The sequence below is a fragment of the Mixophyes fleayi genome, chromosome 7, assembly GCF_038048845.1.
Source record: "Mixophyes fleayi isolate aMixFle1 chromosome 7, aMixFle1.hap1, whole genome shotgun sequence".
Classification (NCBI taxonomy): domain Eukaryota; kingdom Metazoa; phylum Chordata; class Amphibia; order Anura; family Limnodynastidae; genus Mixophyes; species Mixophyes fleayi.
Genome location: NC_134408.1, coordinates 124,287,401 through 124,314,907, shown reverse-complemented (window position 1 = coordinate 124,314,907; position 27,507 = coordinate 124,287,401). Strand labels below are relative to the sequence as shown.

At 39.6% G+C, this 27,507-nt stretch overlaps 1 protein-coding gene across 5 annotated transcripts in view; it reads left to right on the top strand.

Annotated features, from left to right (window-relative positions):
- Positions 1 to 27,507, top strand: part of MAP3K20 (mitogen-activated protein kinase kinase kinase 20) — a 151,750-nt gene that overhangs the window by 21,275 nt on the left and 102,968 nt on the right. For 3 of the 5 annotated variants that reach the window (XM_075180617.1, XM_075180619.1, XM_075180620.1), the window contains exon 2: positions 4,171 to 4,359. In XM_075180617.1, coding sequence (XP_075036718.1) covers positions 4,201 to 4,359 — 159 coding nt within the window. In that variant the 5' untranslated portion in view covers positions 4,171 to 4,200. Of the gene's footprint in view, positions 1 to 2,897; positions 3,037 to 4,170; positions 4,360 to 27,507 lie in introns of those variants that run through there. The other 2 variants (XM_075180618.1, XM_075180621.1) reach the window with 2 other exon arrangements.

Below are 27,507 nucleotides of genomic sequence, written 5' to 3'. Positions count from 1 at the left end.
TAACTGGCTTCTATATTCAGTACAGTAACTTACACCCGGGGTATTTTGTGAGTTTTGGGCTTGTCCACACATATTTTCTACATGCAGTGTTCATAGTGCACTGGACCTCTCAGCTGTATTCCTCGGTAGTGTGAACACAATCGCCATGCCCTCTGCCCTCCTGACTAGTGCGCAAGAGAAATGGCTGCATGAAGCAAAAACACTGGTGTGCGACACAAGCATGGCGCATGCAGCTTCTCATTCGTCCTCCCGCTCACACCCATCAGATTGGTGAACGATAATGACTGTTGTGGCTAAGGCTGGGTACTCGCTATACAACATTTCTACCGATGCGATATCAACAATGATTTTACCAATGACTGACAGTCCTGATCAGCATTCTGATTCCAGTGTACACGCTATACACAATTTACACGATTTACTGTCAGATCTGTGGTCTTCATCTGTCATAACCAGCTGAAAAGATGGTGACTCTGCACACTCCATAGAGATCTATGGACACTGCCGGTCGTGAGTGCATACACACTGCAGGATTGGAACAATATCGCTCCATCGTTGAATGTCATCTTTAGTCCGGTTCAAAAATCAAATGAAATGATACAATGTGTTTTGGAACGATAATCGTTCATCGACGGAGCGTACACACTAATGTGATATCGGGCTGAACGGTCGTTTATCGTTTGGCCCAATAATCGGCTGAAAACACTGTAGTGTGTACCCAGCCTAACTGAGAGTGCAACATGTACAACGCGATCATGATGTCAGCACCCCTTCCCCCATTTACATAGCGCTGCGTGTGCAGCAGGCGCAGTAAAATCACTCTACATGCACCTACATGTGAATGGGCCCTTAGTGTTACAGCCCTTATGGGTCCTTAGAGTGTAAACCTCTTCATTGTTTATTATGTTGGGAGGTATGTATAGTAAGTGTTTTTAATTAATGTGTCATAATGTTTCTATTGAACTATGTCAATATGTGTCATATACCTGTGGTCGACGTTCAGGCATGTGAGTACAAACCTAAGCTATTATTTTGCTGGTAAATCCATCACATGTAACACAGGCAAGAAGCAAGCGACATAGAAGAAGGTAACACTTAGGGGGAGATTCAAAAAATAAAAGGAACCTTGTGCAATGTATTTGAGTGAGATCTCTGTACAATGCTGCGGAATCTATATAATTAGATGATGATGATGATGATGACAATCATGTCATCATCATCCATTGGCTGGCAATATATATATATATATACACATCTGTACAATGTGGATAGCAGTGGGTTTTCCTTGCAATGGCATTTGGTTATGGGCATTCTTGCACCACACACTGAGCTGTTCCTTTCCCTCCTGCTATGTCCTGTCTCCAATACATGGTGACATTGACCAGTGGGAGCTTTACACTACTGCGGCTATCAGTCACCAGCATGATTCACGTATAGGGAAACCAGGAGTGTGTCACTTTGCATTTCCTCCTGTAGTAACAGAGTTAGAAGTCATCTCAGGTACTGGGGACATAGAGGAAGCAGACTGCTGAGAAACTCATCTGATACCTGAGATGAGTTTCTGACTCATGAATTGGAATATCCCTGGGTCTGAACAACATGTCTGCAATGGTGCCTGTGTCATTTGACTAGCAATGGGATATCTGCTATGTAGTTAGCAATGAGGAATGGGCAATGGGGCCCATTAACAATCATAATGTGTAATTTTATCATTAATAAAAAACAGTGTTAGCGATTAATCCTACAGGACACAGGGGCAAACGCAGGATTTGTAGAGAGGGGTTTCCACGCTACGCCGCCAGTGGGCGTGACCTGCACACATGGGGGCGTGACTATAGCAGTGTTTGGCTGCTCTCCAACTCTTCTTATCCACATCATATACACGGGCAATTCCTTTCCCAATCATATACACGGGGCAAGCCACCTCAAGCATACAGTGCTTCATGCTGTGAGGGGATTTCCAGACACTTGGAAACCCCCCATCGGTTTGCCTATGGGACATTACTGCAAACGTGCATAATATGAACGTCCACTGACAATATATAATAGGTAAGGTGCCCTGGCCAGTTTACAGCTGATGAGAACAATCTCTGGACTTAAGGAATAAGATCAGGAGGAGCAGGGGGCAGAATTAAACAGAGACAAAATATAATTAAACAATGTATAAAGTGGCTGACACTAGAGCTGTCAATGTGGCTACAATGAAGGTGTTTCTTTCCCGTATATACGCTATATGAACAGCTGCACTGTGTGACTCTTAGTTTGTTTACAAATGTTGTCCCATAGATGTCTCAGGTTTGAGTGACAGCATTGTGGAAAGGGGGCGTGGCCCACACTTTTGTTAGGGAAGAGTTTAATTCTACAGCTGCGCCCATGGTGCACCAATTCCTATGGATGTATTACAACATGTTTGTAAGGCACTAATGAAATCTTGTCAGATGGATTTTCTTTTTAATATATACTTTTAATGGATGTAGCTAACACAAGTCAGTAAATGATAAATGATGCAGAAAGTATGAACAGCTAAAAAAAGAAAAGGGACGTGACCCAGTCATCTGGTACAAACGTAAGATCCGTTCTTGGAATCATACCTCATGTACCAGAGAATTTATCTTGTGTTTTAGCTTCATTGTGTAAAAGGAAAATGAGTTCCCCCTTAAAATGAGAAGCATAGTGGTCCTGCTACATCACTAGTGTAAGAATGCTGGACATGAGCTGTTTGTCACTGCTATTGCTGTAAATGAGCTAGAATGTTCATGTGTTGGACTATATTGTGTCGTGAGCACAGCAATGGGCTATGGCATGCCTCAGATTCCAGAACAGCTATGCAAGCTGACAGTTGAAAGTGTACTTTCCAGTCACCAGCACTCTAGAAGACCTGCTGGCAAGCCAGCTGCTTGTACGATTGTGTCCTGCTATATAAGAACATTACGGTAATTATGCTGTGATGTGTCCCATGGGATAGAACACTCAGGATCTATCTCCGCAGTCCTGCTAAAGCTTATTTTTTTTTCCCCCTCTGGAGAAAATTTCACTGTAAGTTTATTTTTGCTTATTTGAGTTTGTATAATTTTTTGGCAGCGTTCAAGAATAGCTGCACTATGAACCAGGAATGTTTTTCTAAACATTAGCAACAATTGCCATGTTTGTGCTAGCTCGTAGACTGAGTAGTCTTATAGTGTAGGAAATGATAATATAAATGGTGATTGAAGTAGGTCAGTCTCTGAGGGTAGGCTATGTGCAGGTTTTATTGTTTTTCGGCTTACAATAAATTGCTTAGGCAAAACAAAAGCAGCCATGTGATTTGTCCTGGTTTTTTTTGCTGGGGTAGAGGAGGTTCTGTTGTACTTCAGGTATGTTTTTGTTGCATGCAGCCTGCAAACATTTAAGACTGCCATTTAGGTTAATATTTTGTCATATGCCACAGTGGTGACATAAAAAAAATTGTGGCAACCCAACAGACCGTTGCATTTATATCAAATCCCATTTTGGCCAACTGCTCACAGATCACGTGACTGAGGTGATGCAAACCGGTACTCGGTAGCAGGGGAAATAGTTATATAGTGTAAAGAGAACAGTAATCATTGCAGTAATGTTATATTGTATAGATAGTCAAGTAATGGTGTTAAAATGTCTGTCATGATAAACATTCTGGGTTTTATAGTAATATTTTCTTCTTGAAATTATTTTCCATGGACAAAAAATATATATGTTTAAAGGTTTATTTATATGTTTCTTATTAGTAGACCTCTTATGAGTTAAACGTATGCAGAGAAGTGTGTAAATTCATTATAAAGCATTTTAAAGGGCAAGCTTACCCATGAAAATGTGATTAGAGTCAGTAATGATTAACTAACTGTGGCTGCTGCATTTTGGCATTTGTATGAAAAAAAGCCAATCATTAATTACGACATAATCATAGATGATGGAAATGTCTTCAAACTGCCCTCAACCCCAATCCTACCATCAATACCTGCAGCAGATCTCTTGGGGTCCCAATTAGTCAGCGAATGCTTTCAGTATCCTATGTTATCCTGCTATGCTGAGTAATCTAAAAAAAAACACTGTATGGTGTCAGCACTAGCCACATGCCTATCATCCATCATGACATATAGATATGTTTGTCTATGGGAGGCGGGCTGTGTCTAAATGCCTTTGTTTGTATTGCAGGTCGTATCTTGGAACCTTTGTCATTATGAGATGTCGTCCTTAACTGCTTCGTTTGTTCAAATTAAATTTAACGACCTGCAGTTCTTTGAAAGCTGTGGAGGTGGAAGCTTTGGGAGCGTTTACAGAGCACAATGGCTATCGCAAGAAAAGGAGGTGGCTGTAAAAAAACTCCTGAAAATAGAGAAAGAGGTAACAATTTGTTTTTGTGATTTCAAATGTTCCTGATGGGAAGAACAAATTGACTGAGACAACTTTGCACAAACTATATGAAATAATCTGGAAACTGCTAGTGACAGTTTTATCTAGAATGGAAGTAATTGGTATGACGTCATAATGACAGGTGTTGTGTATGTATTGCCTCTTGTTTCCAATATGGACGTGTCCATGAAATTTAACTAATGTTCACTTATGACATCATAAAACAAGTTAGTTACATGAAGTTTGTATTCACAAAAACATCACTACAAATCTGGAATTCTGCAAAACTACTGCTGATTTTTTATTCATTTATCCATTTTTTGGGATGCACAGGTCCCTTTTCAAGTCAGATGTCCTTATCTGGCAATAGAGCATTAAAGCATTGTAGAAGTCCACCGCCTTTAGTGAATACAGGATATCCATTGGCACAACCATACAACATTTTTACCAAAAAAGGTGTTCAGGATCCAATAAGAGAAATCTGGTTGCTTGAAGTTGTCTTAGGTGTTCAAGATACAAAGTGATTATTGTCACAAGTCTGTGTATAACCTTATTCTGATTTACATGCTGGAAAACAGATTGATTGGAATAATTCAGTAATTATTTTCTTTTTGTTTCTGCAAGTTGGGGAAAGTAAAAGTAGAGTGAAGCATGTAGCACTGGTGAGAATAGGCATATGCCTGTGGGCATCAGAGAATGGAAGGTGGCCCGCTTCACACACAGTGTATATAAAGGTGGTTACACACTACAGTGTTTTCTGCCAATTATCGGGCCAATCACACGATAAACGAGCATTCGGCAAAATATCACATTAGTGTGTACGCTCCAATGAATCGCTCCAAAGCTTATTCTATCGTTTCATTTTTTTTCATTCATAAACCGAACTAAAAATCTCGTTTAATGATGGGATGACATTGTTCCAATCCTGCAGTGTGTATGCATTCAGGACCGGCAGTGTCCATAGATCTCTATGGAGTGTGCAGAGTCACCATCTTTTCAGCCAATGGTTATGACAGATAAAGAGCACAGATCTGAAGGTAAATCTTGTAAAACGTGGTTAGTGTGTGCTGAATCAGTATGCTGAGGGGACTTTTTTTAATTATTGGTAAAATTGTTAAAGATGTCGCATCTGGAGAAATTTTGTATAGTGTGTACCCACCCTAACCTTCACCAGCAAAGAAGTTTGAACTGATGTGGGGTTTTCTGAGGACAGGGCATTGAAGGTATAAAATTATCTTTGTAAAAGTGTCAGTGGAGTATAGTGCAGGGTTGTGATGTATAGTGCGGGGTTGTGTTGTGTAGTTGAGGGTTGTGGTGTATACTGCAGGGTTGTGGTGTATAGTGCAGGGTTGTGATGTATAGTGCAGGGTTGTGATGTATAGTGCAGGGTTGTGATGTATAGTGCAGGGTTGTGGTGTATACTGCAGGGTTGTGATGTATAGTGCAGGGTTGTGATGTATAGTGCAGGGTTGTGATTTATAGTGCAGGGTTGTGATGTATAGTGCAGGGTTGTGGTATGTAGTTGAGGGTTGTGGTGTATACTGCAGGGTTGTGGTGCATGGTGCGGGGTTGTGGTGTATAGTGCGGGGTTGTGGTGCATAGTGCGGGGTTGTGGTGTACAGTGCAGGGTTGTGGTGCATAGTGGCGGGTTGTGGTGCCTAGTGCGGGGTTGTGGTGCATAGTGCAGGGTTGTGGTGTATAGTGCAGGGTTGTGGTGCATAGTGTGGGGTTGTGGTGCCTAGTGCGGGGTTGTGGTGTATAGTGCAGGGTTGTGGAGTATAGTGCAGGGTTGTGGTGTATAGTGCAGGGTTGTGGTGTATAGTGCAGGGTTGTGGTGTGTAGTGCAGGGTTGTGGTGTATAGTGCAGGGTTGTGGTGTATAGTGCAGGGTTGTGGTGCATAGTGTGGGGTTGTGGTGCCTAGTGCGGGGTTGTGGAGTATAGTGCAGGGTTGTGGTGTGTAGTGCAGGGTTGTGGTGTGTAGTGCAGGGTTGTGGTGTATAGTGCAGGGTTGTGGTGTGTAGTGCAGGGTTGTGGTGTATAGTGCAGGGTTGTGGTGTATAGTGCAGGGTTGTGGAGTATAGTGCAGGGTTGTGGAGTATAGTGCAGGGTTGTGGTGTATAGTGCAGGGTTGTGGTGTATAGTGCAGGGTTGTGGTGTGTAGTGCAGGGTTGTGGTGTATACTGCAGGGTTGTGATGTATAGTGCAGGGTTGTGATGTATAGTGCAGGGTTGTGATGTATAGTGCAGGGTTGTGATTTATAGTGCAGGGTTGTGATGTATAGTGCAGGGTTGTGGTGCATGGTGCGGGGTTGTGGTGCATAGTGCGGGGTTGTGGTGTACAGTGCAGGGTTGTGGTGCATAGTGGCGGGTTGTCGTGCCTAGTGCGGGGTTGTGGTGCATAGTGCAGGGTTGTGGTGTATAGTGCAGGGTTGTGGTGCATAGTGTGGGGTTGTGGTGCCTAGTGCGGGGTTGTGGTGTATAGTGCAGGGTTGTGGTGTATAGTGCAGGGTTGTGGTGTGTAGTGCAGGGTTGTGGTGTATAGTGCAGGGTTGTGGTGCATAGTGCAGGGTTGTGGTGTATAGTGCAGGGTTGTGGTGCATAGTGTGGGGTTGTGGTGCCTAGTGCGGGGTTGTGGTGTGTAGTGCAGGGTTGTGGAGTATAGTGCAGGGTTGTGGTGTATAGTGCAGGGTTGTGGTGTGTAGTGCAGGGTTGTGGTGTATAGTGCAGGGTTGTGGTGTATAGTGCAGGGTTGTGGTGTATAGTGCAGGGTTGTGGTGTGTAGTGCAGGGTTGTGGTGTATAGTGCAGGGTTGTGGTGTGTAGTGCAGGGTTGTGGTGTATAGTGCAGGGTTGTGGTGTGTAGTGCAGAGTTGTGGAGTATAGTGCAGGGTTGTGGTGTGTAGTGCAGAGTTGTGGTGTATAGTGCAGGGTTGTGGTGTGTAGTGCAGGGTTGTGGTGTATAGTGCAGGGTTGTGGTGTGTAGTGCAGAGTTGTGGAGTATAGTGCAGGGTTGTGGTGTGTAGTGCAGAGTTGTGGTGTATAGTGCAGGGTTGTGGTGTATAGTGCAGGGTTGTGGTGTGTAGTGCAGGGTTGTGGTGTATAGTGCAGGGTTGTGGTGTGTAGTGCAGGGTTGTGGTGTATAGTGCAGGGTTGTGGTGTGTAGTGCAGGGTTGTGGTGTATAGTGCAGGGTTGTGGTGTGTAGTGCAGAGTTGTGGTGTATAGTGCAGGGTTGTGGTGTGTAGTGCAGGGTTGTGGTGTATAGTGCAGGGTTGTGGTGTATAGTGCAGGGTTGTGGTGTATAGTGCAGGGTTGTGGTGTATAGTGCAGGGTTGTGGTGCATAGTGCAGGGTTGTGGTGTATAGTGCAGGGTTGTGGTGTGTAGTGCAGAGTTGTGGTGTGTAGTGCAGAGTTGTGGTGTATAGTGCAGGGTTGTGGTGTATAGTGCAGGGTTGTGGTCCAACAGAGTTCAAAGATGGGAATCTGGCCTTGGGTGAAAAGTTTCTTCCCTTGTATTCCAGGTGACATGAAACCTTTTATAGGTATTTTATCTGTCCAATACCAGAGTAAGTTTCACATTTATGGAATACGGTGGTTACAACAGGAGTTAATTACTAAAATAGACAGATTACTTATTGCTACATATATGTGTTATAATTGTACATGAATCTAATGTAGGAAAGTCCACGGTCATATGATTCTGCTGTTAGTCACTTTCAGTTATTGCAACACCAGTGACTTTACTGTACAGTGTAATCTGCTGTCTGCTGATTGTATACAGAGCTAATACTTTTCTGATGTTCTGACTGTGTATTATTTAAGTATATATATATTTGTGTACACATTTGTGAGAGTTACTGTGTATATATTTCATTAACTGCTTGTATTTTAACAATACACTTACTTTAACCATTGGAACATTGTCCTTACATAATGTACCATGATAATCCAGTGATGAGCAGGTGTGGGCCAGTTCTACATACACACCTGTGCTAATGATAGATGCACCTTAGACTAAGCCGTAAGTCATTCCTGATACACTGCAGCTCCCTGGCCCTCATATGAGCTCAAACTGCTATATCCCGACTTGGAGCTTAAGAACACAGGTTTTAACTCTGTGCCAGGTCTCTCAAACATTTATTATGTATCAAAAATCCAGTATAACTTGGAAGAGATTCCCAAAGGTTAATTGATAGTTATTTGAAGAGCAGATATGAGAAAACCGAAGGGAGTAAAGAAATATATATGTATATTTAAAGGGGAAAACATATACTTACATGGCAGGCTGCTCTTATTATATATTTCTATATATTTAAATAGTCTTAAAGAGATACCGTTGTCTAAATTAAAATATCCTCATATTGGAGCCTCAGATATTATTAAAATTTGGTATTTTATGTCAGGGCTCAAAAATTAGTAGCTATGGGATAGATTCAGCCGTAAGGAAGAACTGCAGCTAAGTATGTTATGCTGAGGATTAGCCTCTCCCCAAGCAAAGCTCCCAAGTTCAGGACCTCTGAAGTGTCTGAGCCCCACCAATCGATCATTGCAGTGTGACATTAATGTTGATTGGACAGCTATCTGATTGGTGTGTAATTTAGACTTGTGCAGTGTGTTGATTCCATGATTACCACTAATAACGACTTATCTAGGCTTTTGGTTTTAAATGGTATCTGGCTCTGGGCAGCAGGACTGAAAGTGATTAGGATATGAGCGTCATGCTGGGCAGAGTTGTGTCTCTCCCACCACCGATCCTCCGCAGTGCTCCTGACTGACGTAAAGCTCAGTGGTGTTCAGGAGAGGAGGTGCAGGAGGAGAAGCCCTGCACTCACTGGAGAACACTCTCTTTGGTGAACAGTGAGTGGCTGGTGGATGGGTTTTTTCTTTCCTTCATCTTTTTCTTTTATATATTGGGTGGGTGTTGTGTTCTGCCACTGTTTATAAATGGCAGCTCAATAGAGTGGCTGCAGAATGCCCCATTCCTATTTCAGCCTTGGGTGACATCTTTATAATGAACAGTGTGTACATCTCTTTCCAGTACATTCAGTGTAGTGTAGCGAAGCCTAGGCTGCGGTTAGATGCGGCGTAATCTGCATTTAACTGGTTGACATGCCGGCTAATGTGAGAACAAGGTTGTATTGAATCTACCAATAGTGACAATAGAGAACACAGTAGCACTTATGACAACAACCACAGTGCATTAGAATGTTCAGAGGACTTATACAAGCTGTAGCTAATCAGGATATTAGAATGTTCAGAGGACTTATACAAGCTGTAGCTAATCAGGATATTAGAATGTTCAGAGGACTCATACAAGCTGTAGCTAATCAGGATATTAGAATGTTCAGAGGACTCATACAAGCTGTAGCTAATCAGGATATTAGAATGTTCAGAGGACTCATACAAGCTGTAGCTAATCAGGATATTAGAATGTTCATAGGGCTCATACAAGGTGTAGCTAATCAGAACATTCAAACGCTCCCAGGTGTAGAACAACTTGTAGTAAACTGGACTATTCCAAGCACTCACAGGTTTATACCAACCTGCCCATTATGAGCATTAAAACTAGGATTAACATGGATTAACCAGTGTGTAGTCAATTGAAGTATTAGAATCTTCACAACACACAAATTATTCACCGAATGACTGCAGGTTTTTCTTTAAGTCAATGATCAGCTCAAAGCTATTGTGACTTCATAGAATTTCCATCTTGTATATAAGCGAAAGCATCTTCCTTCTTAACTGAACATCTGAGCACTTTCTGACCTTACAGAATCTGAATTTCGGCTGTATGTAGGCTGTACAGAATGAGGCTCATGTTGCGCATATGCACCTAAAATGCATACATGTGTATGTAGTGTTTTTGTGTATCCTTGACTTGCATCAAGGTGCAGGCAAGCATCGGTCCAGTACAGTAAGGGTGTGTTACCAGAATTACGACACAATTAGAACTGGAACATTAGCAGATACGCCTGAAAGAAGGTGTGTCTTATGTGGGAGCTCCACCCCTGGAGCAAAGATCCGTCTGCTGATCAGCACAGATCATAGTAGTGTTAAAGACGCATTTCTGTCACTACCCAAAAATGAGCCAAGCACCAGCGCTCATAGCTTGGGCTGTTTACAGGTAATGCAAGGGGACAAACAGCTACAATCCGCGACCATTTTCATGCGGACACATTCTAACATTCATTTTGAGTTGTAAGTGCACAAATTTTCCATATATGTTTTGGACACAAATTCGTTAACCTGTAAATTATCCCCTATATGTTCTGTCTAAAGGGCTTACAACCCCAACTAAAGACACAGGACGATGTTAGCAGTGGGCCTCTATAGGAAAGTAAAATCATACACCCAGCTTGTTAAGCTACATCATGTGCATGTGATTAAACCATACTTACCAACTCCCGGAAACTTGTTTCCGGGAGAGGGGGCGTGACTGAATCGCGTCATTTTGCCCCCCCCCCGTGAAACCGGGGCCAAAATTACGCGATTGGCCTCGTCCCGCCCCCTCCCGCCCTCCAAAATGGCGCGATTCACTGAGTGTGAGACTGGGATGCGGGAGAAATGCCAGCTTGCCCGGGAGACTGACCCGAATTTCGGGAGTCTCCCGGACTTTCCGGGAGAGTTGGCATGTATGGATTAAACCAAGAAATAAATAAACTATTTGCTGCCTCTTTATTCTAATGTCTGTCTGTACCAATGAAACTCTGTAAAACTTCAGGACATTGTTGTCATAAGTTTCTTTTCTATAAAAAGTCCTCACATTACTCGTATGCATCAACATGATCGTTCATCACATATGTTAAGATTCACAAGCATTGCATGAATAATTGTCATACTCTGGACACTAAGCACAATGCAATGTATCCTGTATTTTCTATTTCTGGACATAGACATCACAAGTTAAACTGCCACCAATGTCATATTTTGATATCAGTCTGCTCCAGTAACCTGTATTATTTAAACTGTATTATTTGAGTGGCAACGCGGAGGCCTTAATATTCTCCTATAATACATACTGTCCAAAAATGCACAAAACAATACAAATATACACTCATGTAAATAATATCTGTAAAAATGGTAAGCTCTGATATAATTGTTGGTGAATTCCGATGTCATCACTTCAATGTCTATTAGGAAAACTTGTGTTCTGTATGGAATAGCGCACCCTCTACTGTAAATTATAACGCATATTAGAAGTCACCTTGAAGCAGCAATACGGTTGCCGGCGAAGTGGCCTCTGCAACATTTTATTGATATGTCATGACGACATGTGTTAGTAAATAGACCTGAATGTGTTTTTTTGTGGGACTTTCACTGGAACACTATATGAAAGCATCGTAGAAGTTATATTCACTAGTGTGTGTTTTTTTAGGTTCCTGTTCGTATTTAACACTTTGTATGTATGCTGTGAATAATGTTGCCATTTTCAATAGTTAGGCATGTTTTAAATGTATATTTAGTAAAGGTTGGCGTCACAAGGCATTTAGAACTCATCAGCCAGACAGGTACGGCGTACTGAACCCCCCCAGAGTGACACACGACAGTGAATGAGAGCTACGGATTCTATGTGGCACAAGATGCCAGAACATCGTGTCTCCGTCACCGGATTTGAGAGCCACCGCTCTTGAGTTCTCTCAACTGGGTCATTACAAACATCATCATCATCATCATCATTTATTTATATAGCGCCACTAATTCCGCAGCGCTGTACAGAGAACTCACATCAGTCCCTGCCCCATTGGAGCTTACAGTCTAAATTCCCTAACATACGCCCAAAGACAGACAGAGAGGGACTAGGGTCAATTTGATAGCAGCCAATTAACCTACCAGTATGTTTGTGGAGTGTGGGAGGAAACCGGAGCACCCGGAGGGAAACCCACGCAAACACAGGGAGAACATACAAACTCCACACAGATAAGGGCATGGTCCAGAATTGAACTCATGACCCCAGTGCTGTGAGGCAGAAGTGCTAGCCACTGAGCCACCCTGCTGCCCAACATCTGCCTCAGTTGCGGACTGGGTATCAATTTCATACAAAAAATACAGTGTTTTGTATCATACAGCTTGATACAGTTTATGTGCAGTTGGCAGGGTAGTCTTGAAGCTAACATTTGTACGCGTATTGATATTAATTATCTTAAATGAAGGGTTTTGCCTAGGGATCAAGCTCCATGCCATGAATAAAGAGTAATTATTACTGTAGATCAATAAAATGTGAAACAGACAGAGGAAACATTTGTGTTTGTATAGCTGAATAAACATATGTTTTTTTTAATTCACAATTGCAGAATACTTGCAGAATACTTGTGTAACTATTTATCCTTGTAAGGTAGTTTAGAGTGCCACAGGAAATTACCAAGAGGCACAGGAACTAACACGGCAAGTTGGTAATAAAAAGCTAAGGCTTCTGCTTGTAGATAAAAAATAATGCCAATAAAACACACACTGTGTTTGTTGTAATTTAAGGGACAGATATATTCTTTTTGAAATACTGTACAAAGGCAGAATCCAGTCTATTATTTACCTTCAAGCAATTTCAAATAAAAACAACAGAACCTTTATAACTTTGGGGGTTAGATACACCAAAATAGATTTTCATGGAGTAACATTTTAGTGCAGTTTCTCTCAGCTATAACAGAGATACGCAATTTAAAGCTTTATAAATGTATGACTGTTGCTTTTTGTTATAATTTATCATGCCCTCGTGGAGGCAGCCATTTTGTGGGCCGGCCAAATATTTATAATAATGCAGCCTATCACATCACTAATATCATGTTGCATTCCCATGAGCACTGTTGCAGTAGATATAATGCCTGTCTCAGATGTGTCTAGGTAACGAGTCATACGTTAACATAATTATTGTTGATTTTATATATGTAACTATAATGCTGCTCTGATTTTGTGGATTACAATTGAGAAAGACGTGTCAGAAAGGTTTAGCTAGTTTCTACGTACCGTATATCCACGTCTGTATTTACAGTACTAATTCAAAATCATAAAAACAATACGGTGATGTGTTTTCCATGGCTAAGATGTCAGCCCTAGGTACCTCTGTGGAGTTATAATGACTCTAAGGGGGGTATTCAATTGTCAGCGTTAACACTGAAAAACGAGCGCTCAAAAAATATTACCGTTTATACGGTAATATTGCGCGCGAAAAGCGTTAATACGTTAGTTTACTCGCGGAATTTCAGCTCGCCGCTCAGGGGGCTGCGAGCTGAAATTCCGCGGGTAATTACCGTATTAACGGTAAGATTTTTTGAGCGCTCCTTTGTTAGCGTTAACGCTAACAATTGAATACCCCCCCATGACTTCATGGGGTAAATTTATCAAGCTGCGGGTTTGAAAAAGTATGTTGCCTACAGCAACCAATCAGATTCTAGCTGTCATTTTGTAGAATGTACTAAATAAATGATAACTAAAATCTGATTGGTTGCTATAGGCAACATCTCCACTTTTTCAAACCTGCAGCCTGATAAATTCTACACCCATGACTCTTCAAATACACGTGGGTTTTAAATGAGATTTTGCTGTGTTGAAGAAAGGGTCAAACGATCAGTAACTAAATGAACAGCATGACAGGAGAAAACAACCAGAGTAAACACAAACTGAAATGGATACTGTGCTGTGACTAAAAATAGCAATACTAGGTTTTGAATGCTAGACTCTGAACAACTGCTTGAAGTGGGTAGCGTGCAATGACCGCTGCTTTAGTTTCAGGAGGCAGAGACTGGTATCAGCTTTGTGCTTTATTGAATCTAAAATGTCACTGTATTTTTCTAGCCTTAAAGTGTCAACTACACACAGTTAAAGTGGCCATTTTTTGGGCTGATCCAGTATTCATGAGAATGCTGCCTGTCAATTCTATAGTAACTAATAATATCATTAAGACCATACTTGCCTACTTTCTTCAGCTCCCTTCCGGGAGCCAGCCAGTGGAGGGGGGCGCGGCCGCGCAAATTGCGTCATTTCGGCCCCGCCCCCTGTGACGTTATGACGAAAATTGCGTCATTTGACAGCAGGGGGCGTGGCTAAACGCTGCGATTCATCGGGAATCGCGGCGTTTGGGATCTAATTCTGCCCACTTCACTAGGAAGTGGGGCACTTCCTAGTGAAGTGGGCAGAATTCGGGAGATTGCCACACTCGCCCGGGAGTCCGGGAGACTCTCGCAAAATGCGGGAGTCTACCGGACATTCCGGGAGAGTTGGCAAGTATGATTAAGACATATGTAATATAATCTTCTGTCTTTTCTATGAGGACAGTTCATCAGAGAAAGTGCATTTGTTTGCACACAGCAGGGAACCAAGAGTGGTCTTTGAGTGTTCTGCTTCCTCCCACTCTCCCCCCATTTAAACAAATGTCTGATAAGTAAATTAAGTACTTCTACCTACAGGTGGGAATGGAATTATGGATATAGAAGTGGAGGCTGGGAATTTCTAGCACATTCATATTCTAATATCTGGCCTCCTCCTCACCCACCTGTCTCCGTTTCTATCCATGTACAATGCAGCGGCAGATTCGTCTGACTCTCTTGCTGCTCCACATCCTTTGCACCACTCTAGTAATCACTATACTCCCTCCTCCTGTTCTCCAGAATCCAATCCAGGTTAATCACCTTCACTTACAAAGCTCTTAACAACACCGCCCTTTCATAGATCTTAAATCTCGTCTTGCAATACTCTACCTCTGACATCACATTGTCTCTGGTAACCACCACTCACCCCACCTTCAAGACTTCTCCTGTGCTGCTTCCCACTTATGCAATTTCCTATAACACCCAATCAGTCTCTCCACCAGCCTTCAAATCTATAAAAGTTGCCCGATAACCCATCTCTTTATTAGAGATTACCCTACTCCCTGCTATACTAATCACACTGCTCCACCCTCAGAACAGTCCCAAGCTCCACTCTGAGCCACACTCGCTTTTGTACTCTCTTACGACTGGATTGTAAAAGATCTCATGAGCAGGGCTCCCTTTGCATTCATGTCTATATTTACTTTGTCTACCTAGTATGTTCCTGTTTTTTTCATATGATCTGTTATTTCCCATCTCACATGTATGCTAAAAGAGAGACCCCCACCTAACTGCTATGTAGGGGTGAAAGAATATAAAAAAAGTGCAGGATGGTGGCTCAGTGGTTAGTACTGTTGCTTCACAGTGCTGGGATCATGAGTTCTTCTCCCACCAGGGACCTATCTCTGTGGAGTTTGTATGTTCAGCATAGCGTAATATGATTAGCACCATATACATAAATAATAATAATAATAAAGTTGACATCCCCTGTAAGACTATTTCTCATTTCTTTTCAAGTGCTGCAGCTAGGAATTATTAGAACCAGTTCCCTGGCTTCATTGTTCCCAATCATAGTGTTATGGGCTTCTGAAGAATCAAGTTCTTTTGAAGAAGTGTGTATGAGGAATGTGTTGAGATAAAGTAAAGATAACGATTAGATGACAGGGAGCAGGAGAAGGCGAGACAGTTGAGAAAGTTGAATGGAGGCGAACAAGAGAGAAGGGGGAGGACATGTGAGAGGCAAGGAAGAGGAACATTGATGAGAATTTAGCAATATAGTATATGAAATGAGGATATTGTGATAGACTAGGAAGATAGTGATTGATACAAATAGAGGAAAAGCTATAGAGACACCTCAGACCACAAGGATGAGAATCTGTGTGTCAGGAATACGTCAGTAAGTGTATCAACCCACAGTTCAGTAGTAAACAGTGTGTGTAATTTGCCTACAGATGTTTATGTACCTGAACTACAGTAGTTTTCCTTTCTATAAAAAAAACCTGGATTTAGAGATAAATAGACTAAGGGCTAGATTTACTAAGCTGCGGGTTTAAAAAAGTGGGGATGTTGCCTATAGCAACCAATTAGATTCTAGCTTTCATTTATTTACTACCATCTACAAAATGACAGCTATAATCTGATTGGTTGCTATAGGCAACATCCCCACTTTTTCAAACCCGCAGCTTAGTAAATCTAGCCCTAAGATTTTACTTCAAACACAGTTGTATTATATTATAATAACCTTTTACCTCACTCACTGTAGTAAAAAAATGAACACATAAATATATAGGGCTAGATTTACTAAACTGCGGATTTGAAAAACTGGAGATGTTGTCTATAGCAACCAATCAGAATCTAGTTGTCATTTATTTAGTGCATTCTACAAAATGACAGCTAGAATCTGGTTGCTATAGGTAACATCTCCACTTTTTCAAACCCGCAGTTTAGTAAATATACCCCATAGTGTCCAGTGTTATGAACTGTAAAGATGTTATGATTTAACAAGTGAGATTTAAATAATATATATGGTTTATAATTTCTTTTTCGAGGGATTAGATGAAAGGCTATGGAATGTGGCAACAATATTGAAAGGATATGTTCAGTGTGGCGACTATACTGGACACCTCAGCATTGTAATGGTTAAACACCTCAACTCTCAATAAGTCCACCAATGGCCATTCAAGGGTGATTATATATATATATATATATATATATATATATATATATATATATATATATATTATACATAGTTGCCAACTCCCGGAAACTTGTTTCCAGGAGAGGGGGCGAGACTGGAGGGCCGCGCAAATCGCGTCATTTTGGCCCCCACCCCCCGTGAAAACGTAATTTGCGTCGCGGGGGGCGGGGCCAAAGTGACGCGATTGGCCTCGTCCCGCCCCCTCCCGCCCTCCAAAATGGCGTGATTCACCAAGAATTGCGTCAAATGACGCGATTCTCGGTGAAATCCGGGATGCAGGAGAAATGCCATCTCCCCCTGACCCGAATTTCGGGAGTCTCCCGGACTTTCCGGGAGAGTTGGCAAGTATGATATTATATATGTGACACACACACACAGTGGTCAAATTGGGGTTACTTTCCATTCACTTTCATTCCCATTGGGCCCATATGGTACAAAGTCCTCTGAAGTATATGTGAAGTCTTTATTGCCTTCACATCAGAGTAGAAGACTCCTCAAGCATTGTAATGACCTTTACTCTTATTTTACAGTTTCCTAATATGGTTAACAAGTTTCTAATTCACATTAGCTATCTTGAGATAAAGAACAACTTAGATCAACATTGTTTACAACATATATTTTGGCATCGTCAATCTCACTGCACTTTATTGTGCTCTGCATTGACCTTTCTTAAACCTAAATATGAAGTTTCTCCAGCTGTCACTAAGATCTAAGAATACATCTATTCAGACCATGTCAACTATTGACTCCTTCCAGCTGAATTCCGAAGAGAACAGAATCGGACACACTTTTTTACTCACTACAATATAAGTATATTGTATTGCTTAATTCATATAATATTAACCATAAACAGTCAATATTGTGTCAATCGGGTAGGTTTCTACATCAACTCTGTAAATATATTGTAAGAATATATATGATATAGTATAAGACCAGTGATTTCATACATAGTGTAAAGTATTAAAGTAACAGTTTATAAAGAACAATTATTATCATCATCATCACCATTTATTTATATAGCGCCACTAATTCCGCAGCGCTGTACAGAGAACTCACTTACATCAGTCCCTGCCCCATTGGAGCTTACAGTCTACATTCCATAACATACACACAGACAGAGAGAGACTAGGGTCAATTTGTTAGCAGCCAATTAATCTACCAGTATGTTTTTGGAGTGTGGGAGGAAACTGGAGCACCCGGAGGAAACCCACGCAAACACGGGGAGAACATACAAATTCCACACAGATAAGGCCATAGTCGGGAATTGAACTCACGACCCCAGTGCTGTAAGGCAGAAGTGCTAACCACTTAGCCACGTAACAATCAAATTAGTTATGTGCAAGTTTAGTGTTGACTAGTTATAAATGAGTGATTTAGGGTGTAATATTATATGATCCAAGAGAGTAGTTAAATGATGTAGATCACATGTTACTTTCTGTATACATTGTATGTATTAAACTCTGGGATATGCTGTATAGTATTCACCACTGTTGTCATCAGTGGAGGGCTGGCAAATTTTAGCCCTGGAGGGGGGGAGTGGCCGGGGGCAAGACTTGACTCAGCAGCCTATTAGGAACATAATAATGTAGGTGGCCTTGTGACCCAGCCCAGTGTAGCCCACTATGGGACCAGCCCCCAGCCCAGCCTGCCCCTGATTGTCATTGTGTAATCAATAATTTCCATTTCTATAATCAATTGTCTGTTTGTATTTATCAGATTAAATATCACCATGGAACTATAGGTAAGGGTGACCTGAATCACCCCTGGTACGTATATCTCAGTATTTACCCTAAGTGTAGTAAAGACTCGGTGGAGGCACTAACCGATCAATAATACCAAGTAAGAGGGTGTTACAATTATGGATAGTTAATTTGAGAACACTTTTATAATTGCTAATTTTTCTTTTTTTCTTTTTCTTTTGAAAATTATTATTCATCTTTAAAGCTGGTCACACTGAATTAATTGTCCAGTGCGGTTTAATACAATGCACTCTGTGGGCCTGAGTCATTAATACTGAGCGCATTGTGCATTTGTTTTACACGCGGCTCTGCACACTCTCAAAGTGAATAAGGAACGGATATCAAGATACGTGTGGTGATCATCATCATTTATTTATATAGCGACAACATATTCCGTATCGCTTTACAATTGGGGACAAACATAGTAAACTAATAAACTGGGTAAAACAGACAGAGAGGTGAGAAGGCCCTGCTCGCAAGCTTACAATCTTTTGAAGTTCAGAGGGTCGTACATGAACCTTTTGAAGTATGTCAGGGTGTCTACTATTAGTTTAGAACCTCAAATTCCTGTGGACAAAACCTAGTGGTTCGAGATGACTACAGGTGTAGGCTTACTCTGCTCTACTAGACCAGAGACTGCAGTATACATACAATACTTATGCAGAATATAATATCTCAGAAGAATGCACAGAAAAAAAAAAATAAAATAAAAAAAAAAAATATATATATATATATATATATATATATATATATATATATATTCAATTAATGTTACATGCCAATATTATAGTCATTTATTATTAGACATGAACATTTTTTAAATGTTTTTTTTTTTTTTCTTGAAATACATTTATTAGGATGTAGTTATGTGTATTGTACATAAGACGTTTTTACAGTTGCTCCGGATTTAGCCTAGTCCTCTAGCTGGTGCAAGAGATACTGCTAGAAAGCAGCGCACTTCTGTGTCCACCCGTCTGACTCTTACTGTACATTGCCTACAAGCATCCGCCCATCCCCTACCCCCGTTCCTTCCTCAAAATCGTAAGCTGTAGTAAGTGTACTGCCTCTGAAAAACCCCACAGCAGGAAAGATGTGAAGAGTAAAGAGAGCCAATTAGAGAGCAGGAGTAGTGTAATTTAATATATATATATATATATATATATATATATATATATATATATATATATATATATCTATCTATATATATCTATAATATAAATGTCTAGTGGCGTGTGTTAGTCTGTCTGTCTGTCTGTGTGTGTGTGTGTGGAAAAAATAAAACCAAGCTGCAGCGCCACCTGCTGGGCGGAGTTATACACTGACCTACTAAATTCTTAGTGTGTGTGTAAAAAAAAAAATTCAGAAAGGGCTGAAATTTGGTATACTAAGATGTTTTTAATTTGTTAATTTAATTTGTTAATTGTTAAAAGTGTTTATAAAGATTTAAAAAAAATATATATATATATTTCTTGAAGGAGAAGTGACAGTTGGGAGTGGTTGGTGGTTGCCGGGGGTGACAGTGGGGAGTGGTTGGTGGTTGAGGCCTGGGCTATGGCCCAAATGCATGACAAGAACCTTTTTAACACCTTAAGTAGCTTGATTTGACTAGAATGCATGAGTATCATGCACTGGTTAACTTGTATGTATGTATGTATATATATATATATATATATATATATATATATATATATATATATATATACATAATTTTACTAATTACAGTATATAGTGCACACGACACTGCAGTAAAATGACAGGTTCCTTTTAATGTGTTCAGTTGTGTATGTGTATATTTGAGGGTCTACTTTCAGACTGGTTTTTGATTGTGATTAATTATTATTTAATGTTAATGAATTTGTGAATACTAAATTGGTCGCCAATCTCCTGGCAAACAAACTATCGGTCCTGAAATTATCAAATCACTCCTTGTGGCCAGTTTACTGACATAGTGGATTATAATGTTTTAATGGTAGTTTAATTTCATCTATCTCACCCAAGTAGTCATGCTTTAGACGTTAAAATATAGATATTTCAAGCACTGGCAGAATGTATTTTTCATAAGCTGAATTACATTTTCTCGCTCAGCCTGACACACAGTATGTTTTCAGTGACCTGTGATTCAGTAGATATTTCAAATAATGTTCTGACAGGATGTAAACTGTCAGGAGAATGATTTACCATTTACTTGTGTTTGGCTTCCACGGTTTCCATGGTGATGCTCGGCAGCTATTTTCATACCTTCCTACATGCTATATGTGTGTACTTTTTGGGGGGCGGGGATTGGTATTTTAGGATTGGAAAATGATGCAAGTATGCTAAAATAGGGTTGAACAGATTAGTACCAGTTTCAGAGCGTCTTTTAAATATGGTACATTTATTTTCATTCGCAGAGCAATGAACATGTTTATTATAATCTCCTTGCCGTATTCAGTTACTCGTGAATTATTTTTTTTTACTTAAATCAACGTCTTTTTAAAGAACCAAGGTGGAGAATCACAGTTAAATGTAATTTCTAACTCCTGGATGTTAAATACATTTGTATTGCTTGATATACAGAGATGGGTTATTTTATCTAAAAATCCATTATCCAGAAATTTTACAAACCAAAGGGTGGTAAGGTGGGTTTTGAACTTCGTTTTCCATACAGGCATGATTGACACAGCTATCTTCCAGCACCAGGAAACTCACATCACCATGTGCTGTAAGGGGACCCAGCTCTTCCCACTATCTAACTCTTAGGGGTATATTTACTAAACTGCGGGTTTGAAAAAGTGGAGATGTTGCCTATAGCAACCAATCAGAGTCTAGCATTCATTTTGTAGACTGCACTAAATTAATGTAAGCTAGAATCTGTTTGGTTGCTCTATAGCAACCAAACAGATTCTAGCTTACATTAATGCAACACACACAATGTTGCCTATGCAACATCTCCACTTTTTCAAGCCGAAAGTTTAGTAAATATACCCCTTAGTCTATGTCTTCCATTCTTCCATTCCCCTCCTGAGTTCATGACACTGCCCCTTTCACATGCATTTCTGTCTGTCCTCTACAAATTCCATGAGTAGACAGGGCACTTCACCACACCTGGGGGTAAATGTATTAACCTCCGGTTTCTTCAACTCCCGCGAGTTCGGCGTCTTTAGCGCTTAAATTTAAAGCGGCGCTGCCTTGTAAAACTTCCCTTTACAAGGCAGCGCCGCTTTAAATTTAAGCGCTGAAGACGCCGAACTCGCGGGAGTTGAAAAAACCGGAGGTTAATACATTTACCCCCTGATCTCCTGAAATACTCTGTGTGCTGTGATCATTGAAATTATCTGGTTGGCTACAATTTGTTTTGTCCACCTCACTTCAAAACTGAGTACATGCAGAAAGATTATCTTACCTTTGTTAAACACACCAGCAATTATGTCGGCCATACATACATACATACATACATACATACATACATACATACATACATACATGATCACCAATACCTCCAACTCTAATGCCAGCAGAAAATGACAAGAGACACACACGGATCTTACCTGATCATGATGCAACCACTGAGCCATCCACAAAAGGTCTCCTGGAGGGAGTGTACCAATTATCCTTGCAGTCTTGTACAAATTGTCCTTACAGGGATTCCTTAACATCTCGCCGTATTCTGATCTTCCGTTCCATAACCACGATCAACAGCGCCCTGCAAGGAAAAAGCTTAAGACACAAAAGGTCAAACAAACACAGAAACATGGATCACTCACCAGAACATCCGTTTGTTCATCACTGTGTACAGTACTCTCAGCAGTTATGGGGGAAACAGAACAAAAAGGCAGTAGTCATTGTTTCGGCTCCAATAATGCCAACAAAACTTACAGCAACGTAAAAATTCTGATTAGTGTTACATGTAGGAATCTTTGTATGACATAAAGTCCATACATCCAACGTGTTCAATTAGTGCTGCTGAATGCTGCCCTATTTCTATTCAAGTCCATCCTACATTTAAAATTGCTGTGTAAACAAAATGTCTTGTTAGTATATATGTATTGTATTCTTCTGCAGAGATTTTTGTTTGTTTTTATTTCTGTTATTTTTTGTTTTATTTATATACAGAACACATAATGAAAAACACAACTAGAGAAGCAATTTTATTTTATTATGGAATTAGTGATACTTACATTAAATAAAACATTCTGTTTGGCTGAACTGTAAACTTTTTATCAGTATAAGTATTTCACTTAGATGTGTGATTTTGTATTATTTGGAAAGTTACCCACAATACATGTACCATAAATTAATTTAATTTAAAATGTAGATAATTGATTAATCAGATATAAAGAAAAATGTAATATTTCATTTTACAGTATTTTTCATTGTCTCTTGTTCACAAAGAGAAAAATATTTTATTGTAGATAATATTATAATAATTGCCTTAGCCCCAAGGTATTAAAGGCCCCAAGTAGCATATGTTTGGATAAAAAGCTTCTTGATAGACTGGGCTATCTTATTACCATTTGAATGAAATGGTTAAGCATGGCAGAGTGAGTTAGTTTATAAAATCGTCAGTGTGTCATCTCACATGAGATACCAATTTCTATTTCTTTCTCTTTACCGCGTTATTACAAAAATATACTATTCAAAGTGTTATTTTACTTGGCTTACTATGGGATAGCTCCAATGACGTTCTCTTAAAGTGTTCTTGAAATTGTTTGCACTTGAACTTACCAAGCTATAAAAGTTCATTATTATGATTTCAATTTTATATTCAGATTTAGTGACAACCACGGCAGAAGTAATTTTTTTCTGTTAAACTTTTTTTTTCAATCTCTTTAATGCTGGCCAGACACACTGTAATATATCCAGCTATATTGGGTATATGGCACTCTCACGGTGTGTATAGTCACAAATCATAATTGTATCAAAATCATATGGATCATCAGCAGCTATTTATATAGCGCCACTAATTCCGCAGCGCTGTACAGAGAACTCGTTCACCTCAGTCCCTGTCCCATTGGAGCTTACAGTCTAAATTCCCTAACACACACACACACAGACAGATTAGGATCAATTTGATAGCAGCCAATAAACCTACCAGTATGTTTTTGGAGTGTGGGGAGAACCCGGAACAAACACAGGGACAACATACAAACTCCACACAGATAAGGCCATGGTCAGGAATCGAACTCATGACCCCAGTGCTGTGAGGCGGAAGTGCTAACCACTGAGCCACCGTGCTGCCCCAATCATTATTAGACATGTTGGTAATTGTGGTAGTATGGTGACCTCCATTCGGTGTGTGTGGTCATCTGACACACTAACAGGCCTCAGTGATGACAGAAGATATGTGCCTGATTGGCCCGAGAACTGAACTGGACTTTAATCCTGGCACTCGGAACACAGGTCAAGGGGTACGATCGTACTTGTTTGGTCTGCCCAAGTCTTTTAATGTTTATAACAGCAAGGGAAAACTAGTATTAAAATATATAAGGTACAGCTAACAATTCAGAGAGGTTATCTCATAAATGTGCTCAGATTTCAGAGTATTATGGAAAATAAAAAATATCCTGTTGGAATCTGACTGCACATGGCTCAGTGGTAAGGACGAACAGCAGGGGGTAAGAACCAACAGCAGGGGCTATAGAGGACACCCCTACTTGGAACCACACAACACTACAAGGATAATAATAAAAAAAAAAAAAAAAAATAGGATTAGAAACATGGTAAACAATTATATCAAGTATACAAAGAATAAAACCATGTTTAGGGTAGAGGGAGAGATGGCAATGTTAGGTTGGAAAGGGTTAGGAAGAGGGGAAGTTAGCAGAAGGAGGGTAACATTTTAACAGAGTTCAAAAGTCCATAAATATGAAAAGTTAAAATCAACAATATTACTTTTTATCGGTATATGTATGTCACTTAAATGTGTGATTTTGTACTATTTCAAAAGATACCCACAATACATGTACCGTTAATTAATTTAATTTAATATATAGATAATTGATTAATCAGATATAAAGAAAAATTAAATATTTCATTGTACTGTATTTTTCATTGTCTTTTCGTAAGAGATAAAAATATTTTAATGTTAATAATATTATGATAATTACCTTAGCCCCAATGCTTTAAAGGCCCCAAATAGCATATGCTTTGGTTAATAGCTTCTTGATAGACAGGACTTTCTTATTACCATTTTGAATGAAATGGTTAAGCATGGCAGAGTGAGTTAGTTTATAAAATCATCAGCAGTACGAAAGGATAATAATGTCATAAACAGGACAATAATGAAAAACTCTGTTGTAACCAGTAAGATCAATCACATTAATTTATCAGAAAATAATGTTGAAATATATTTTATACACACATTAGTATTACAAGTTGGGAACTAAGGGTCCTGTGTTTGCCAATCATTTTGCGACTGTGTATATGGTAATAAAAATACATTTTAACATTAGTTTTTATTAATTAATGTGATTGACCTGCAAATGCGGTCATAGGCTTTTTTTTAATGTTTCTATTTTTTTTAATACATGCTCTAAGTCAGCATCATTAGCAGAGCCAAGTGTTCTTAAATGATATATTAGTTTACTGACTATTATTTTAGCTTTTCAAATTGAATGTGTTTTGGGGTTAGCATAGAATAATTGTAGAATTTTAATTAAATTACCTTGATAGCCAAACGAACCCACTGACATGGAATCAAATATTTTTACAGCATCCAACCCGAGAATTACTGCTGATTGTTATATAAATATATACATACAAAGAAGACATTTTACCCTCTGCACTATTAAACTTACCATACAGATAAGTGAAATTTCTTTGATCACAGCAATAATAATTTATTGCAGTGATTCAACATTAGTTTATCGCCATGGCAGCTCTTCAATACTCAGCGTAATCTATCTCCAGAGAGATGAGAGTTGCTTTACACTTAACAAAAAAAAAGCTTTTACATATAAAAATAGAGTAGAAGATATTATATTAATACACCTGATATATTCCATCCCCAATAAATAATAATAACAAATAATGTATTTAATAAATCTTTTTTTTTTCAGCCCTCTCTTTCTGTTAACACCATCCTGATATAATTATTAAAATAGCGCCCCCTATGCAAACACCAGCAGTAGCCCCTCATACATACAGGGCAAAGCAAAAAAAAATCCTATTACCCCACCATGGCGCTTTTCACCCTTTGATAAATCAACCCCATAGTTTTTTTTTGTGTGTTTTACTTTTTTAAAAATAACATTGCACCTATATGTAAAATGGTTATCTCTTAGAGCTGCAGAGGAGCTAATATATACGTTTAAATATTTTTTTTTTAGCCACACAATAGCAGATACACAAATAACATTGTTTTAAAATCATTTCGGGGTATATTTACTAAACTGCGGGTTTTAAAAAAGTGGAGATGTTGCCTATAGCAACCAATCAGATTCTAGCTGTCATTTTGTAGAATATGCTAAATAAATGATAACTAGAATCTGATTGGTTGCTATAGGCAACATCTCCCCTTTTCAAACCCACAGTTTAGTAAATATACCCCTTTGTCTGTGGAGGGATATTTCTTAAAAAAAATGAGTGTATTTCTCCTGTAATCACCCTGGATTTGTGCAGGTTTTATTATTATATTATATGCAGAGATGTTTTGAATAAACTGGCAAAAGTCAATTTCCCCTAGGTTCAGTATGACCAAAATATTAAGCAGGATGGGCGCACCTTAGTGTATAATAGAAGAATATAGACCGTTGGCAAAGCCGCAAGGACGTGCATGTCTCCAGTGGCTTGGACCCCACCCTTAGGTTAATTCGGTGGAAGGGTTTTTTGTAGCACAATATTACTGGTGGGTGGAGTTATTCTTTAATGCTGGCCACACAATTTTGGATATCGGCAGTAATTTTTGTCAGCTGCACCAATATCAAAGCTTGTGTGGTCCCAAAAGTACTTCAATGCACAATAATAATACAACTGAAATAGAACAGACAGCTCATTATTGCGCATGATGAATAGCAGACGACCACTGTTGGCCTATGTGCGGACATCTGCCTGGTGCACTGACAGACCGCAGTTATCCTGAAACTGATCCCGCCACTCAGGACCAGATTGTATGTGGATCCTCAGGAATGGCGGCTGGATTGCCCTTGGGTGGACTGCTGTTTGTTTGGTATGAGGTGTTGCTGTGTTTGTACATACATGAAAAGAAATACTTGCATACAAGAGAACTATAAAATATATCGTAGATTCGGTGGCAGGAGAGCGAGCTGCCAAGTACCAGTTTTCTAAATGTATTTTTAATTTGTCTTTTATTGGCTCTACATGTAGATGTTACAAGCTGTTCACCTCATGTTGCCTTTTGATTGCTTTTGTTTGTTTGTTTTTTATTTTACTTTATTTTACTATAATTAATTTGGTGTCTGTTTAACCAAGTATTACATCATTTATTTTCTAGTAATTATTGTTGCTTTGTAATAATATTGTTAGTTTTTACAGAATGAGTCAGGTCTCTATCCATTATTTATCCCTAGTTTTGGTACTGTATAAAATGCTGGCTGTTGGCTTTTATGTTTGGCATCAAACATTTCCCACCTCGTAAGCATTAAATCTCCACACAATACAGGGAACCGTCCTGTGCCAAAGAAGGAGGAAGGGTTAGGATGGTGTCAAATCAGCATTTAATATTACAGACTGAATGCAATTATTTCATTCATAAAGTGAACTTTTCCTTTAAATAATGTCATATTTGATAAATACATTTCTGTTATTATCATTTATTTGTAAAGTGCCACAGGGGTGCACAGTGCTAGACAGTTGGCGGAACAAAACACATAAAAAACATCGACATGTAAGGTATCAATGAGTCGAAAGCGGATGTGAAAAAAGACAGATGAGAGGTTTCAATTCTGTTACATAAAAAAAAGAATCGCAG